At 45.1% G+C, this 18,590-nt stretch overlaps 1 protein-coding gene across 4 annotated transcripts in view; it reads right to left on the minus strand.

Annotated features, from left to right (window-relative positions):
- Nucleotides 1-18,590, minus strand: part of WDR11 (WD repeat domain 11) — a 116,223-nt gene that overhangs the window by 6,351 nt on the left and 91,282 nt on the right. For all 4 annotated transcript variants that reach the window (XM_072131022.1, XM_072131023.1, XM_072131021.1 and 1 more), the window contains 12 exons: nucleotides 12,172-12,278; nucleotides 11,947-12,061; nucleotides 8,736-8,907; nucleotides 8,023-8,131; nucleotides 6,691-6,753; nucleotides 6,362-6,427; nucleotides 5,250-5,397; nucleotides 4,312-4,407; nucleotides 3,935-4,100; nucleotides 2,319-2,416; nucleotides 1,052-1,197; nucleotides 187-269 (listed from right to left, as the gene is read on the minus strand). In XM_072131022.1, the coding sequence (XP_071987123.1) occupies nucleotides 187-269; nucleotides 1,052-1,197; nucleotides 2,319-2,416; nucleotides 3,935-4,100; nucleotides 4,312-4,407; nucleotides 5,250-5,397; nucleotides 6,362-6,427; nucleotides 6,691-6,753; nucleotides 8,023-8,131; nucleotides 8,736-8,907; nucleotides 11,947-12,061; nucleotides 12,172-12,278 (1,369 nt within the window). The remainder of the gene's footprint in view (nucleotides 1-186; nucleotides 270-1,051; nucleotides 1,198-2,318; nucleotides 2,417-3,934; nucleotides 4,101-4,311; nucleotides 4,408-5,249; nucleotides 5,398-6,361; nucleotides 6,428-6,690; nucleotides 6,754-8,022; nucleotides 8,132-8,735; nucleotides 8,908-11,946; nucleotides 12,062-12,171; nucleotides 12,279-18,590) is intronic.

Genomic DNA, 18,590 nt, shown 5'->3' on the forward strand with positions numbered 1-18,590 from the left:
GTTCTCTACAGGTATCTGCTATGAGGCGTTTGCTTTACGTTGTGAACACAGAGGTGATAATACTGCATTTCCATAACCACAATGTTACCTCGACATGTCATCTCTGTGGAGTCTTTGCGTTGCATTTCAAAACGTAAAGCAGACGCCATGTGTGGACGAGTCCTCACCATTAGAGAGAGAAAAGGATATTGGTCTCATCACAGATTTCTATTGCAGAGTTCTGCAGACAAGCTTCCAAAAACAAGGCCGCACGATCAAAACACCTCATGCTGAAAAACAATGGAAACAGAATATAAATGTAAAAACCACATTGCTGAATTGCAATACCAAACATATAGGCTGGAGAGGCAGTGTCAGCACACACATACAGACTTTATCGAGGAGGTTCTGACACTCCAAGTGAATTTCTAAAAACCAATTCTCTCTGCAGTACAAGATTGAACAGAAACTTTAGCTCCATTCCCTTATACCATGTATGATGGAAAGGTGCGGCTCTAATACTAGAAGTCGGCATCCATGATTTTCTAATCCAGTACAGTCCCTGCATTGTAAAATATTGTCTCCTGGGGCATAGTCTGCTCCTTCCCCTGTTTCCAGGCCCTTGGGTAGCACCATCACTTCCATGGAGTCATTTTGTGACTTTCCAGATCTGAAGAAACCTCTTTAAAGGGATTGTATCAACCCTAAGAAGCTTACACATCATGAGAAAAGACGCCGATAATCCAGAGCACAGGGTACCATTCTCACTAATGGGTGGAGTAGCCGCTCCAGCATGCATCCTGCCCACCATTCAATATTATGGGATTGTCAGAAATTGCCAAGTACAGCGACAGGTTATCTCCAGCACTCCCATTCACGGTCTGCGAGAAAGGGACACCTTTTTCTATGAAGATCCTGGTATTGGAGTCTAGAATCCCAGTATTTGGACCCTTCCAAATCACCTTGTTTTCCCCTATCACTTGCAAACTTGGTACAACCCCTAGCTACAGCTAGGTCAAGTCTGAATATTCTTCCCTTTTCTAATGTAACACAATAGAGAGCCCAATATTACCTGTGTAACATCTCAATGACTTTCCTGAAGCAGCCGAGAGAGAGGAGGACCAGGATTGCCTTATATTTCTGGTTGATGTGTGGAGAACAGAGATGGTCCACCCAACGCTTCATGACCTCGGCACATTCCTCTGGGTTCAGTCTCACCTGAGAAACAATAAGGTCAAAACGCTGTAAGGCTGTGGTTCTAAGAAAAATGGGCCACATTTACTAACAGTGCAGTTTACCTGTGTATAGTGCAGAAGATTCATGAATCTGGTGCCCCCTGCAAAGCTTCAATATCTCTAACATGGGGCGTGTGACACATTTCTGTCGGACTCTGCACAATAAATGAGTGGCGCGGACCGACTGAGCACCGGAGAGTCAGTGCAGAAATTCGTGTTGTATGATGACTAGTGCAGCCAGGACACAAAACGGTCGTGTGCGACACAAATGTGGTGCACATTAACCGTTTACACTAGAAAGAACGTGCAAAGTCCACCAGAAAACTGGCGCACGGTCCTTAGTAAATGTGCCCCAATATATATATTATATACAGCACCAGTCTCTGTAGTCCATACAAGATATCATTAGACAAAATTCATCTCTAGACAAGTCGTCACAACTAATGCTCTTAACCCTACTTTTCTCTAGTTTCCAGCTCTTTTTTGGAGTAAAGTAAGGAGCCAGATGAGGTTCTAGAATATTCACAGGATGATCATAAGATCTGGTTAAACACCATACAGACCATGTAGTAACTGTGTGTTTTTGTTTTTAGGGAGATGATATAGAACACACAGTGCAGTCTATCGTCATTAACCCCTTCACACTCTGCGCCGTACATGTACTGTGCAGGGGTGCTGAGGCTGTAGGAAGAGGGCTCACCGATCAAGAGTATTAACCCTTCCAATCCCGCTGGGGACATGTAAAAGATGTTGCACCATTTGTTACACTTGTCGCTCCCCGTGGCTTCATCGGGGAGCGGCGATCTGTTGCCATGACAGCTGTGGGTGTCTGTCAGACCTGAGGCTGCATTCCATTGAGAATAAGAACATGGGAGACCGATGCTGCGGATTGCTTGGGAACGGTGGGGATACCAGATAAAAGAATCCGGTTGCAGAGTGACATTTTAGTCTGGTAATAATAGCACATGGTGGATTTATTGTTGCATGCAAAGTACACGCAGTTGTGTCCATGAGGCATAACAAAGACTATTTTTAGGGTAATTTGATGGGATAATATGGAAGTGACCTACAGTGTGATTTCATGGAATGAAGTGCTGCACTCACCTTGGCGAGCCAGGCTGCGTGGTTCCACTCGTTGTATGTCTGCAGGTAGCGGCAGGCATCGGCGGCCTTGTCTATCAGACACAGTAGCTGCACCCCCTCTGCGAGACGATAAAGTTACATCAGACAATGTATGCGTATCCAGTAAACAGCACGTAAGCATACAGCAAATCAAAAGTGACTCTTCTATTAGGACAAATGTTTCCCAGTGATTAGTCTAAAAGGTAGTAAACAATGAAGCTTCCTCTTCAGATCATTCGGATGGATTTAATAAAAGGTTGTATGATTTAGAGGCCAGAACATTGGAGCGCTGGATTCTTCATACTGTACTATATGCATATTTTCTTATAATTCTTCATTGTAATTTCCTCTATTGTAGTTGCTAAAAATGTAGCAATATATTGTACTATACAATACTTTCTCATTGTCAGGTAGGGGAGTCAATAAAGAAAAGTGTACAAAGCAAAATTTATAATTATTTGTGTTCAGGTGTATGAAATATTTCGCCTGAAAAAAGAACACTTAAAACCTAATATTTATTAAATACTATTAAAATTGGGGCCACTCTACAGCCAAAAATTTACATCGAACAGGCATTCAGTAGGTGCAGGAGTCGGAAATCCCTCACTTAAATATTTCCGACCGTGCATTTGCTATTTGCACACAACTGACAGATTTGTGTGAGTGGCATCCATGCAGCCTATTTATTCAGTTTCTGATCGCTGCACAGTGCCACATACCACCACCAATTAATCAGGTGCTGTACACATTGGTATACACACTATCATATATCCTATGTATATCCTCCGCCTGACGCGTTTCTACACTCCCTTCATGGGTAGTGTGTCATCAGAGGCTTAAGAATTAATCTATAGGATTGAGAAACAAGCACATATTATCATTTTTCTGCACTTGTTTGTGTCATACCGGCACTGTTTCGGCCGTCAGGTAGGGGAGTCCCTAAACAGTCTGACAATGGAAAAAATTAATTAACCAGTATCAGACTATGCAGGGTCACACTGTTAACACCTCTTAAAAGGGTTGTCCTTAGATAGAAAAACATTGCTGCATTCTTTCAAAAGAAGCGCCACACCTGACCATGGGTAACGTGTGGTAATGCAACTAAGCTCCATTCATCTTTATACACCGGAGCTGTAATATCTGCACAAACCATGGTCAGGTGTGGCGCTGTTTATGAAAGAAAGCGGCCATGTTTTTCAACCTCGGGAGAATCCCTTTAAATATTTATTACTCAATAAGCATATCAGTCCCCTACTTAAGTACAACCGACTTACAGATGACCCCTAGCTACAGACGGACCCCTCTGCCCACTGTGACCTCTGGTGAAGCTTTCTGGATATTACTATAGTCCCAGACTGCAACGATCAGCTGTAAGGTGTCTGTAATTAGGTTTTATTGATGATACTTCTTCCCAAAAACAGCAAAAAATTTAGAAAATCCAATTGCCACTGGGACAAAAAAAAAAATTGTCTGGAGCTACAATAATAAAAGATACAGTTTCGACTTACATACAGATTTAAATTAACTACAAACACAAGGAATCTATCTTGTACGTAACCCGGGGACTGCCTGTACATAAGACAATGACCGCTCCCTACCTGCTAGTTTCCCATTGGCGATCATGTTGGTAGCCACTAACTTAATAGTGCTCTGGGATGGTCCGGAAGAAGTGACTGTGGTTACGAGGCATGCCTTTAAGGAATCACAGTAATACTGTGGGTTGTCGGCACTGGTTTCTAGAAGCAGCTGTACCGCTCGGTCTGTCTTAGGGATACAAACAGTATATGAGTTCTCTGCACAGGACTGATGGAAATGAAATTACATTATATATATGGTATATACAATGGTGTGGATGTGTGAACTTCCAGAGAGGATTCATTGCACGCACACAGCTCTACCATATGGGTTCAAAAACTAAAATAGAGAAATAATATAAAACTTCTTTCTTATTAGAGATTCTCCACATATTCGGTACCTGGCCCAGGAGAAGCAGCTGGTCCGCACACTTCCTTGTATGCTCATAGCTTGAACGCTTTACTTCTTGCAGGCAAATTCTATCCAACTGGAATTTCTGAAGGTACAACATACAGAATGAGAGATACTAAGTCACAAAATTAGCTCAATTAACAATTTATACTCAGATTACTCCCTCCAACCCATCAGTGGGGGGGCCATGAGGGTCTCCACACACAATTCCCCCTAACATGTCAAAGCCAATCATGGCTACCTCCAGATTGGAACTGTGGACGCTTAAATCTGCTTCAATTTACAGCACAGGCTGATGCAATGATAAGAACAGGACCCCCCACCCTTATGCCCCCTTCTACATTCTGCCAAAGAGAAACTAAGCATAGCGCTTGGGTATCTCCAGCAGTCAACATAACAGCATTCAAATAGCGGTACACAAGACCCCCAGATATTGTGACTGTTGGGCAGCAGTGATCACACTTCTTCCACTAACACTACAATATAGTAGCCACTATTACTTTCTAGTATTATGGGATATCTGTGCATAGGGAACCTGTCACCAGATTTTACCCCAATAAACTAGCAGTCACCCCAAAAGAGTGTATGAAAAGTCCTTTCTAGAATCCCCTCTTGTATGTGAAATCTCACCTACTGACCTCCAAAGTCATGTAAAATGAGCTGAGAAAAGTCATATTTTACCTGAGTTCAGTCAAGTTTAGACACTGCAGGGGAAAAGTCACTTCAGATGCCCTGACTTTATTCACAATGGTAGGATGAGATGACTGAGCTATTCATAGTTTTGGTCTATTGTCCTTCCTTTGAACTGGAGTTTTCATGCCTTTATCTTCGCTATGAGATACAAGATTCCGTAAAGACCCCTCTCCCTCTTTTCTGGTGTGAGTGCTGCCTAAAGAATGTCCTTTAAATTTAGTTTAGCGATGTTACCTGGAAGTACGAATTCTCGCACAGCAGGTCATAACAGATGTCCAAGGGGTTTGCTGAAATGCTGACGTGAGGTGCATCATTTTGGAAAACCTGTAGGTAATGAGAAGCCACAGTCCAAAAGTGCAACTCGGACTCGTCACCATATAACCTGAAAACAGAATAAAAATCATGTTAAAAACTTATACCGACCAACAGTCTATTTATGATCATGGCGCTTGCGCAGCGAAGCAAGAGTGTACTATGTCGGCTTCACTTGCCGCAACTTGCAGGCGCAGAGGGAACAAGGCAAGTATAAAGTTGTTGTTGTTTTTTTTTGTTTTTAATATAATTAAATATAATTATATAATATATAATAAAATATATACTATATATATATATATATATATATATATATATATATACATATATATATATGTTTTTTGTTTTTTTTTAATGATATTGCCATAAGGACCTGTGGGTTTTTAAGTGTCCCAAATCTCACAGGTTCCTTTTAAAGCTCATGACTATATGACTCCTCAGCAGCAAAGCCTGCAGCCAGACTCATCCCACATAATCACAGCAACCTATTATCCAAGACAAAATGTGACCCCCAAGGTTTGTAAATGGGGCTTCAAAATGGATGAAAGATGGCAGCTTTAGCTTTTAGGGTACTTGGTATGTTCACTGTAATCTCAGGGCTAAAACAAAGACTATGGTCAGTCTGTGAACCCTGGACCATGTGCTCACCGACGGCAGAGGTCAGAGTTATGTATGATATAGGAAGTCCCTGCAGTTGGCAGCGCCGAACTGTAAGCATGATGTTTTGTGAGGACTCCTTTCATCATGTGGGGTGTGATGGGGGGTAAGTCATAATACCCCAACAATCTTCCACCACTCCTACTGTGACGCTGTCTGGGTTTCCCCCTGTTGTCTGGGGTCCTGCTTGACAAACGGGCAATGATTCACCTCTGTGGTCATTTTATGTGTGTTAAGAGGGCCTGGGGGAGCACCAGAGCATTGATTAGGTTATATCAGCCTAAATGTCACTTTTATCAGCCGGATAACCCTGAAAGAAATCCTCTATAGCTGAAATGCAGGAAACCTTCCCAATAGGACACACATTACTACTATACCTTGCAACTAGTAGACATCGCTGCAGCAGATTAAATTCTGGGTCCAAAATAAGATCCTTTATATCACTGAGGAGGTAAAAGTCAATAGTTATCATACAGTGTATTTCTTTTCTCAGCCTTGTGATATATTATAGGGATTTTCCAGTCTAAACATGTTAATAATCTCTATACATCGATATGAGAGAGCGGGAAGCATGCCATGGAATTATAGTGGTATAAGTAATTATTCTAAGCAGAAATGTAACAAAATGTACTAATGAGTATTCCCATAGCTGTACATCACACCCATTTATTCTAGATTTCCCACATGTCTGATTGGAGACACTCACTTGGTTAATGCGTTGATTTGCTGCTGTATCAGGTTCTTGAGGTCTTCATGCTCTGGGTAGTCACTATAATAGAAATACAAACAGGAGGATGATTTTTATTCTGGAGCAGAAGGAAACACAGCTGATAACATGTTCAAGAAGCAATTATAAAACAATAGGATTAGACACAGCGCCACTCTTGTCCATGGGTTGTGTCTGGTATTGCACTTTGTTCTAGATAAGTTTAAATATTCATTCTACTTTCTGTTTTTCTGCAACAATAGACACAAGGGAAACCAAACTGTTCATGAATAAAATTGTTATTAAAATAAAATAACAAATTGATAAAATTACATGAATTCTGTCACGCAATAAAAATATTGAAGGAGAAGCTGCAGTGCCAAAACATAACTGCCTGGACAAGTAGCACTCTTTTTTTCACAATCCTTGGGATTGAAAACAAGTGGACATTACCAGACTCTACTTTCCTTTTCCATATGAGGACTCTGAAAGACTGTGCTGGAGACTTATTTCATACATCATCAAAGTGGTATCTATGATGTTCCAAGATGGCGCCATGATAGGCTGCCTGTATGCCTTGTGCCGGCATTCCTTCCCTCTTTCTTCCCTTTTCCTGGTGGTTTTCCAGGCTCCCTCTCATATACCACCGCACTTTTCAGGCTGCACATTACCCACTGGACACTGAGTTATCGAGATGCAGGTGGAGCCACCACAAGTGATACAGATGTTAAGGACCAGCTGGTGGGGCCACACACGTGGCCAAGGCAACGTCAGTACCAGGCAGCTCAAGCGCCAATACTAATGGCGGCCTCCACCGTCAGTAGCCACCATCGCTGCACTATCCATGTACCTAGCTAAGTGCAAGTAACCAGCTTATACACTATGTGACCCGTGTTGTATCTACTGTGAACGTCAATTGTAAAAGTGTAACCTGCTTGTACCTCTGTTGCATGTCGTATCGTACTGTAGTGTAATGTATTGTTTTAACTAATTATGTAACTAGTAACATAAGAAAGCAAACAAAAGTCTGTTTGCTAAATGCAAAATGCTGGACATTTTGTACAAAATAATTTCCCTCCACTGGAAATAAAGTTTTATCATATCGTATGAAGGGCTATAATTGAAATCTGGGCCATCTGTGCCTCCTTGCCCCCAATGATTCCAAATACAGTTGTCCCGTTCTCACTGACTGATGTAGCGGCAGGTTGACCATGCGTCCATATGCTCCATTCAGTACTATAGAAGTGGAAAATATTGCTGAACACATCCTACAATAATAATAATAGTAAAAGGAATAATAACAGAACATCGCCATAATAAAAAAACACTTACACACTGGAAATATCTAAGGAATGTTTCTCCCCCCAGGGCTGGTGCAGCAGGAAAGCTTTAAGGACCAGGGATGCTCTTGGGAGAAGTAGGTATGGACACCAGACCGGATCTGAAAATAGAAAAACCATCACTGTACAACCATTGGGGTATTGAGTGTAGATTGTTTAGGCTGCAGTTATCACACTTAATCCTTCTATTATACAATCATGTTCCACTGGAGGGGGAGCGCCGCTGCTTATCCGCAGAATAAACAACAGAAATGAGACCACCACAATTGTGCACACACTTTTAGGTGTCACAGTCATCAGCTTGAAAAATACATCATAAAACTACAACTATCTGATTAACGTCTCCTATCTTGCTCAAAATTAAAAAGAAATCGGAGCCAAACATAAAACGGCAAATTTTGGAAGGGGTGTACAAGATTAATGAACTAGACTCCAGTGCCACTTAGAAATCCACTGAAATCAATAGTCATATTAATGGATCCATTAGACGGCTGCAATGCCACGCACCGCCCATGGCACAGTGCTATCTCTACAATGTAAAAAAAAAAAATAAAATAAAAAAAAAATAAAAATAATAATAATAATAAAAAACTTAAAAATGAAAGTGAAAAATCTGAGCATTGCCCAGAGCTTGTTCACGTGTGCATAAAACCTACAAAACGTTTAGCTCCCACCCCTCCCTAGATGACATGCATTGCTGGATACCTAGCAGCTCCTGTTCATCCATCCTGAAGCACGCTGGTTTCATGCTCATCTCCAGGACTCGGATGCAGCCGTCGTCACACGCCAGGATGACTTTGTCCGACGAGCACCAGTCCACGTCCAGGACGCGGTAGTTCATGTTTCTCCCGGTGCGGATGGAGCTGACCATCTGATGCTGCTTAAGGAAAGCGTGAGAAGTCTCATTATAGTACAAAACAACCCGAAACACAACTCTCTAACTCCCCATGAATCATCCTTGTAAAAGGTATACAGCATTTCCGTCTACTGTAAAATTGTTACAAGTTACATCCAGACGTTTCGGAGAAAGTTGGGCGACAACCACTATAACTCCCCATGTTTCCAGAGCTGCACCCTGATGGTTGGAAAGTGTCCGCACTGTATATGGTGTAGGGGTCATTCTCTATTACCGTAACTCTGCACAATAAACAATTTACTTTTTTGCATTGTTGCATTTCTTAGAATGTTGAGTGATGATGGGGGGTATTCTCATCTGGACATTCCCATTTAGCAATTCATCTGATACATACACATTTTTATATATATACATATACACACACACACAAATCTTCCACTGAATGTAATAAAAAGCAATGTACCTGTGTGAAGATAATTTCCCATAAATATAGCCATGTTGTCCCTTAGAGATAAGTTATTTGTCCTTGGATACGACCACCGCTGCTGCTTTCACATATGAAGTAGTCAGGAGTTACTGCATGTCTCACAGCTGTCCAGTGGTCATGAAAGCTGAATCCAGGTGGTTAAACAGGTCTCAATAGAGAATCTGTGGCCACCGATCTCAGGGAGCCGGGGTGTTAGTATCCAAGGACTGGTCTCTTGTTTGTAAGGGACAACGTGGCTACATTTATGATAATTTACCTTCACACGGGAAGTTTTTTTTTTTAATAACATCCATTTGAAAAACGTATGTATATGGCAGATTAATTAAATTAAATGTCCAGGTGGCTTTAGGACTTGAGATATGAATTGCATACAAGTGTATGGGTCTCTTTTGTCTCCCGGTGTAGAGTAGGGTTACCTGCAAGCTTAAAACCAAGACATATCCAATCCCATATGAGAGTTGTGGTTAGTCATAGTTAAGATCCCCATTAGATCAGAACATTCTCCACACACAGAAGCAATAGAGGCTTTCAGATATACAGGCGGTCCCCTACTTAAGAACACCCAACTTACAGACGACTCCTAGTTACAAAGGACCTCTGGATATTGGTAATTTGTTGTACTTTAGTCCTATGCTTCAATGATCAACTGTAACAGTTATCAAAGGCATCTGCAGTTAAGCTTTAGTGTTAATCCTGGTTCTTATGACAATGCAACATTTTTAAAATCCAATTGTCAAAGAGACCATTGGGGTTACAATTATAAAATATACAGTTCAGACTTACATACAAATTCAACTTAAGAACAAATCTACAGAACCTATCCTGTACGTAACCCGGGGACTTCCTGTATTGTGCTATGGAAATTACAGAAGCAGATGTTAAAGGAAATCTACCATTTGTTTTTATGCATTGTGAACCAAACCTTGAGGATGCTGTAGCGACACTGATGCAGAAAACATATCTTGTTTAATCCCCTGATCCGAGTGGTTTTGTTTAAAAAAAAAAATTATAAAATTCAGGACCTTGGGAAAGCTGGGTGCAGGCTGTCTGCAGTAAATAAACACATTACTTCCACATACACAGGATCTGCCTGAACTGTCCAGACAGGACAAATCAACCTGAGCTGGATAACTTATACATAGCAGCTGGGGGATGGTGCAGGGATTGATTACTTCTGCCTGTCAGGGACAACACAGTGATGAACTATTCTTATGCTGGGAAAGACAAGGCTGGAGCAGTACATAATTAGGGTAAGAGGAGAAGCACTGCAGCTGCCACAGGGCCTCATTATCATCGTTTATTTACATAATAGTTTTTCAGCAAAACCACTCAGTTCAGGGATTAAAAAAGATACGTTTCCGCATCTACAACATTTCCAAGGTATATTTGGTTCAGAATGCAAAAAAAGAAATCGTAGATTTCCTTTAGGCTGCATACACAGGGGTGTAATCAGTCTATAAAATACAGATCATGTGACAATCGTTTTCTCCAGACTGATCTCTGCTCCAGGTCCCGTTCCACTGATCTCATAGTCATCTATGAGTCCCTGCTTCATGCACGTCTCTCATATCTCACATACTATTTTTAGAGATTGTTGGCGCCAAAGACAGTAACACCCCCCTGTCCCTAACGCCACAGTGTCCCATCACATATGTATCCAGCGTACAGACTGTGATAATATTTCTAATTCCCAATACTTGCCCTAAATTAACAAAGGTCTTTAAAATATTTTTTTAGTTTTTAAGCAAATTATTCTGTAAAGTGACACTTTTCTGTCTTTCATTAATAATATGTCCACCCCATAGTGTCTACAAGTATGTAACACATCTGCCCTAGCAATCTGATCCTTACAGGAATTGAGTGCACAGTAACGCCACAATCTATGTCAATGGTCGCATCCACTCTGCGCGAGGGTTTAATGTAAAAAGCTAAACATTTAATTTAAAAAAAAGGAGATAACCCTTATTACTTTTCCAAAATAAAAGTGGCATCAGGTAAAGACTTTACTAAAGTACAAGTTTTGATGTTGGATTTTGGCAGAAAAAGAAATTAATGAACATTCTGATGCTGCCCTCTGCTGGACGCAAGAATAAGCTACAACACCCACTATGTAGTAAGATCTGTTCTACATAGAGAACCTGTCGCCAGGCATCTGCTGTTATACCGAATTATATTCTTCTTTACATTTTTTGAACACAATGTTGTTCTGTTCCTCAGTAGTTATTGTTAGTCATGTATTAACATGAGCACGTCAGACATGGTCTTATAAGAGCTCCGTGCCCTACTCTAGCAATTTATTCATATAGGCAAAATAAAGAGGCACCAAGAAGAAAGAAAAAAAAACCCTATAATAAAGTTGGTCCACAACCCTGAATCAAGAGGCCATGCACTCTAAAATTTTATTTTTCTTAAACATATTTCTTGTTTTTATAATTTTTTTTAATATAAACATTACATATACAGGATGTACTCTATAGTAGATCTAATGTCTCTCTCAAATTCTACTACCAAGTGTGAGATTCATGCTAGGGAGGAAATACATGATTGCAGTGCAGGAATAAGACGACACTTACCTCCTTAGTATCCCAGACCTCTGCCCCATCATTATACAGAACTATTAGCTTCTGGTTGCCTTTTCCTGGAGCAAAACGGATTTTCCACACGCCGTTCCTGCGGGTTGGTATTCCCCTGAGATGCAAAAGTCACAGATAACATTTAGTTTATGTTAAATTTATAACTTTTACAAATGAAAACCCTTACTGTATAACGGTGCGGCTCTAGACTGTACGACAACGCACCTCGATACTCTGGCCTTTAGATCCCAGAAGTTTAAGTTTCCGTCCACGTCTCCTAAGACCAGGTTGTCTCCCTTCCAGGCGATGCAGGAGATGCTTCCCATGCTGCCCTGCAGATGATGGGCACAATGTTAGGAGACAGAAAACTGGATACAAAGAACACAATATAATAGAGAGAGGTGGCGCTCACTGATATAGATGGTCAGCAGATCAAAAAAACCATCCGTCGCCACGTTCTGCTATTTCTTATGTGCTGCATCTTTCAATAAAGGAAGTTTGTATCTGCATCTATCTACTATAGTGTGGAAAACTTCAAAGGCCTATCGTATCTAATCCACTGCTCCATCGAATATAAGTCTCGCTCTGCTTCCTTTCCGGAAGTCACATTGTGCCAGTGCATTTCTGTTGGATTGTGTTACACAACACAATGGGGCACATTTGGCTCCCGTTCTTTATGAATCTAGCATCCCCTGCACTGCCAACTTTTTTTTGGTGCACCTTGAACTTGGGCATGTTACACACTTCTGTCGCACTTTGCATGATAAATCTGACTCACAGTCTGGGCATCGGAACGTCCCATAATTTCTGTTGCAGCTGGACCACAAAAGGGCCGCATGCAGGCAATTCTTAAATACCTGTGTAAGCAGTTTTCACCTAAAAGAACGTGCAAAGTCCATAGGAAAAGTGGCGCAATGTGCCCCAATATTCTACAAAAACAAAGAACAACTTTTGATGGTTCTATAGGAAGCTTAATTGTTTACTTCCGGTGGATAAAAACCTGCCCCTGGTCATGTGATGTCACACAGGTGCACAGCTTGTTATAACACACAGCTCTGGTTACTCTCTGTGAATCAACAGAATCAACACGAGCCGCGCACCGGCGTGACCTTGCATGACCAGCGACATGGTTTTTAATCCACAGGAAGCAAACAATGAAGATTCCCGTTTAATGACAGCAAGAAGAGATCTAGAAAACCCTGAAAAATTGATACAGAAAGTATATTGGAAGATTGTATAACTTTTCATCACACAAACAATAGCAATCATATGCTGAAAGTGGACAATCCCTTCAATTTGCAGACTTGAACTAAAGAAATTGCCATGACCTCTTCCAACAAGTCTGTATTATTAAAATAAAAAAAATATATGTATGTGTACTTTTTTAATTTTTTAATCTGCACCAGTGGCATTGCCGCACTAGCCGGAGCACTTGATTTTCTTTCAACACCATCCAGAATCAACACGGGGGCATTAACAGACAGGACCTGTGTGTCAGAAGATTGTGGGGCGACAAACTAGACTAATAGGTGGTGTAAAGTACGACCCCCCAGTCTTATACTACACCAGATTATCATCCAGCATCAGACACAGGAATTGATCTGACGCAGCAGAGAAAGGTCTAGTCCTACTCTACACTGGTCTAATGACCGACACATTATAAACAGAGATGTGCAAATTTTTCTAAATTCGAGTTTTCAGAGAAAATTTGCTTCGAACCGAATCACGTCATGTGACGTAACAGTACGTCACATGCCGGATAAAGGTGCATGGAGAGGGGTCACGGGCTGAGCCCTCTCCATAGCTGGTAAGACTTTGCTGCATATTGCAGCAAAGACTTTTCGGTTACACCCCATCTTACCGAGGATCGTCGCTCTCCGTGACTTCATCAGGGAGCGGCGTTCCGTCGCCATGACAGACTCGGGTCTTCCAAAGACACATTGTACACATGAATGAGGAGGGAAATCCCCATATACAGCCATACTGTAGGGACAGCGAGGGACACTCCCGCCACATAGTGAGGGACACTCCCGCCATGTTCCTTTTTTCCTCCCAGAGTTCTCTGCCCCATATAACACGTTGTGCTTGCGGCCATTTTGCTAATAAAGTGGGGGGGGGGAGGGATTCGAAATTTGTTCCCACGGATAACCGCAAACTTCGGATTAATGACGAATCGAAGTTTTCCTGAAATTCTAAACGAACAATACAATACAGTTTCACTTGAGGGGTGGAATGAGGTCCTCTCATTTCCTATGACAAAGAGGTGCGTCCTCCAATACATCATGTAGATATTGCTCTTCTTTCTACGTCTGCCACTGATGGGTGACATCTCAGCAGTAGTAGATGTGATTTATGACCCTACTTTGTGAAGTCCATGGAGCAGTATATGTAAGTAACAATCCCCTGTGCACCACAAACAAGATCTTCCCACTTGTGTAATATGTGCAGCTGACCCGGCATTTACAGCTTCGTCGCAATGTTCTGCAGTGATTACATCACATCGCGGCCATAAAAGTGACAATAGCTGCTGAACAATGTGTGATTCACAAGGCTCTTATGTATTAAGTGCACTGAAGAAGAGACATAAAGAGGAGGCAATGACAAATGGCCTAGTAGCCGCTCCTGATGGAAGTCGTATTGTCAAGAATAACATCAATACATATAAACTTTACCAATGTACAGGCAGTCCCCGGGTTATATACAAGATGGGTTCTGTAGGTTTGTTCTTAAGTTGAGCTTGTATGTAAGTCGGAACTGTATACTTTATTATTGTAACCACAGACAAAATTTTTTTAAAATTTTTTTGGTCTCTGTGACAATTGGATTTTAAAAATGTTGGATTGTCATAAGAACCAGGATTAACAATAAATCTTAATTACAAGCACCATTGATAACTGTTATAGCTGTTTATTGTAGCCTAGGAATAAAGTACAGTAAATTACCATAATCCAGAGGTCCGTTTGTAACTAGGGGTCGTATGTAAGTCAGGTGTTCTTAAGTAGGGGACCGTCTGTATGTGTTTTTTGCTTCCTTAAAGGGATCCACACCTAAGGATTTAGACCCAAAAGCAGCCACTGACCTATTATGCAGCGATGGGTTCACAATGATGTCTTCCTATACCAAATGAGATTCAGCAAAAGGGACTTAGAACGCCTGATACTAATGACCTGAGGAGTCACAGGGATCAAGAAGAGTCACGCTGGCCTGAAACATGACCACAGACAGTTCAAGACCTCCATGGGCTGGGCTGTATGAATAATATAGCCCTTACATATCCGGAATTCACTTCCAACATCTGGTACTAAAATCAGCTTCTTGGTGAATAGAGGATGTGTCCCTTACACTTGCTTTCAATCTGCGGTTTACGGACCTGTTCAGGAGGGGGGGCAGACAGTCTTGCAACACTGTGCAGGGGGGGCAGACACAGTCTTGCAACACTGTGCAGGGGGGGGCAGACACAGTCTTGCAACACTGTGCAGGGGGGGGGGCAGACAGTCTTGCAACACTGTGCAGGGGGGAGCAGACAGTCTTGCAACACTGTGCAGGGGGGGCGCAGACAGTCTTGCAACACTGTGCAGGGGGGGCAGACAGTCTTGCAACACTGTGCAGGGGGGGGGCAGACAGTCTTGCAACACTGTGCAGGGGGGGGGGCAGACAGTCTTGCAACACTGTGCAGGGGGGGGGCAGACAGTCTTGCAACACTGTGCAGGGGGGGGCAGACAGTCTTGCAACACTGTGCAGGGGGGGCAGACAGTCTTGCAACACTGTGCAGGGGGGGCAGACAGTCTTGCAACACTGTGCAGGGGGGGGGCAGACAGTCTTGCAACACTGTGCAGGGGGGGGGGCAGACAGTCTTGCAACACTGTGCAGGGGGGGGGCAGACAGTCTTGCAACACTGTGCAGGGGGGGGGCAGACAGTCTTGCAACACTGTGCAGGGGGGGCGGACAGTCTTGCAACACTGTGCAGGGGGGGCAGACAGTCTTGCAACACTGTGCAGGGGGGGCAGACAGTCTTGCAACACTGTGCAGGGGGGGCAGACAGTCTTGCAACACTGTGCAGGGGGGGCAGACAGTCTTGCAACACTGTGCAGGGGGGGGGCAGACAGTCTTGCAACACTGTGCGGGGGGGGGCAGACAGTCTTGCAACATTGTGCGGGGGGGGCAGACAGTCTTGCAACACTGTGCGGGGGGGGGAAGACAGTCTTGCAACACTGTGCAGGGGGGGGGGAAGACAGTCTTGCAACACTGTGCAGGGGGGGGCAGACAGTCTTGCAACACTGTGCAGGGGGGGCAGACAGTCTTGCAACACTGTGCAGGGGGGGCAGACAGTCTTGCAACACTGTGCAGGGGGGGCAGACAGTCTTGCAACACTGTGCAGGGGGGGCAGACAGTCTTGCAACACTGTGCAGGGGGGGGGCAGACAGTCTTGCAACACTGTGCAGGGGGGGGGGCAGACAGTCTTGCAACACTGTGCAGGGGGGGGCAGACAGTCTTGCAACACTGTGCGGGGGGGGCAGACAGTCTTGCAACATTGTGCGGGGGGGGCAGACAGTCTTGCAACACTGTGCGGGGGGGGGGGAAGACAGTCTTGCAACACTGTGCAGGGGGGGCAGACAGTCTTGCAACACTGTGCAGGGGGGGCAGACAGTCTTGCAACACTGTGCAGGGGGGGCAGACAGTCTTGCAACACTGTGCAGGGGGGGCAGACAGTCTTGCAACACTGTGCAGGGGGGGCAGACAGTCTTGCAACACTGTGCAGGGGGGGCAGACAGTCTTGCAACACTGTGCAGGGGGGGCAGACAGTCTTGCAACACTGTGCAGGGGGGGCAGACAGTCTTGCAACACTGTGCAGGGGGGGCAGACAGTCTTGCAACACTGTGCAGGGGGGGCAGACAGTCTTGCAACACTGTGCAGGGGGGGCAGACAGTCTTGCAACACTGTGCAGGGGGGGCAGACAGTCTTGCAACACTGTGCAGGGGGGGCAGACAGTCTTGCAACACTGTGCAGGGGGGGCAGACAGTCTTGCAACACTGTGCAGGGGGGGCAGACAGTCTTGCAACACTGTGCAGGGGGGGCAGACAGTCTTGCAACACTGTGCAGGGGGGGCAGACAGTCTTGCAACACTGTGCAGGGGGGGCAGACAGTCTTGCAACACTGTGCAGGGGGGGCAGACAGTCTTGCAACACTGTGCAGGGGGGGCAGACAGTCTTGCAACACTGTGCAGGGGGGGCAGACAGTCTTGCAACACTGTGCAGGGGGGGCAGACAGTCTTGCAACACTGTGCAGGGGGGGCAGACAGTCTTGCAACACTGTGCAGGGGGGGCAGACAGTCTTGCAACACTGTGCAGGGGGGGCAGACAGTCTTGCAACACTGTGCAGGGGGGGCAGACAGTCTTGCAACACTGTGCAGGGGGGGCAGACAGTCTTGCAACACTGTGCAGGGGGGGCAGACAGTCTTGCAACACTGTGCAGGGGGGGCAGACAGTCTTGCAACACTGTGCAGGGGGGGCAGACAGTCTTGCAACACTGTGCAGGGGGGGGGGCAGACAGTCTTGCAACACTGTGCAGGGTGGGGGCAGACAGCCTTTCAACACTGTGCAGGGTGGGGGCAGACAGCCTTTCAACACTGTGCAGGGGGGGGGGCAGACAGCCTTGCAACACTGTGCAGGGGGGGGCAGACAGCCTTGCAACACTGTGCGGGGGGGGCAGACAGCCTTGCAACACTGTGCAGGGGGGGGGCAGACAGCCTTGCAACACTGTGCAGGGGGGGGGGCAGACAGTCTTGGCACACCGTGCAGGGGGGGGCAGACAGTCTTGCAACACTGTGCAGGGGGGCAGACAGTCTTGCAACACTGTGCAGGGGGGGCAGACAGTCTTGCAACACTGTGCAGGGGGGGGCAGACAGCCTTGCAACACTGTGCAGGGGGGGGCAGACAGCCTTGCAACACTGTGCAGGGGGGGGGCAGACAGCCTTGCAACACTGTGCGGGGGGGGGGGCAGACAGCCTTGCAACACTGTGCGGGGGGGAGGCAGACAGCCTTGCAACACTGTGCAGGGGGGGGGCAGACAGCCTTGCAACACTGTGCAGGGGGGGGGGCAGACAGCCTTGCAACACTGTGCAGGGGGGGGGGCAGACAGTCTTGCAACACTGTGCAGGGGGGGGCAGACAGTCTTGCAACACTGTGCAGGGGGGGGCAGACAGCCTTGCAACACTGTGCAGGGGGGGAGCAGACAGTCTTGCAACACTGCAGGGGGGGAGCAGACAGTCTTGCAACACTGTGCAGGGGGGGCAGACAGTCTTGCAACACTGTGCAGGGGGGGCAGACAGTCTTGCAACACTGTGCAGGGGGGGCAGACAGTCTTGCAACACTGTGCAGGGGGGGCAGACAGTCTTGCAACACTGTGCAGGGGGGAGCAGACAGTCTTGCAACACTGTGCAGGGGGGAGCAGACAGTCTTGCAACACTGTGCAGGAGGGGCAGACAGTCTTGCAACACTGTGTGGGGGGGCAGACAGTCTTGCAACACTGTGTAGGGGGGGGCAGACAGTCTTGCAACACTGTGTGGGGGGGCAGACAGTCTTGCAACACTGTGTGGGGGGGCAGACAGTCTTGCAACACTGTGTGGGGGGGGCGACAGTCTTGCA

This window comes from Engystomops pustulosus, chromosome 11 (genome assembly GCF_040894005.1).
Source record: "Engystomops pustulosus chromosome 11, aEngPut4.maternal, whole genome shotgun sequence".
Taxonomy (NCBI): domain Eukaryota; kingdom Metazoa; phylum Chordata; class Amphibia; order Anura; family Leptodactylidae; genus Engystomops; species Engystomops pustulosus.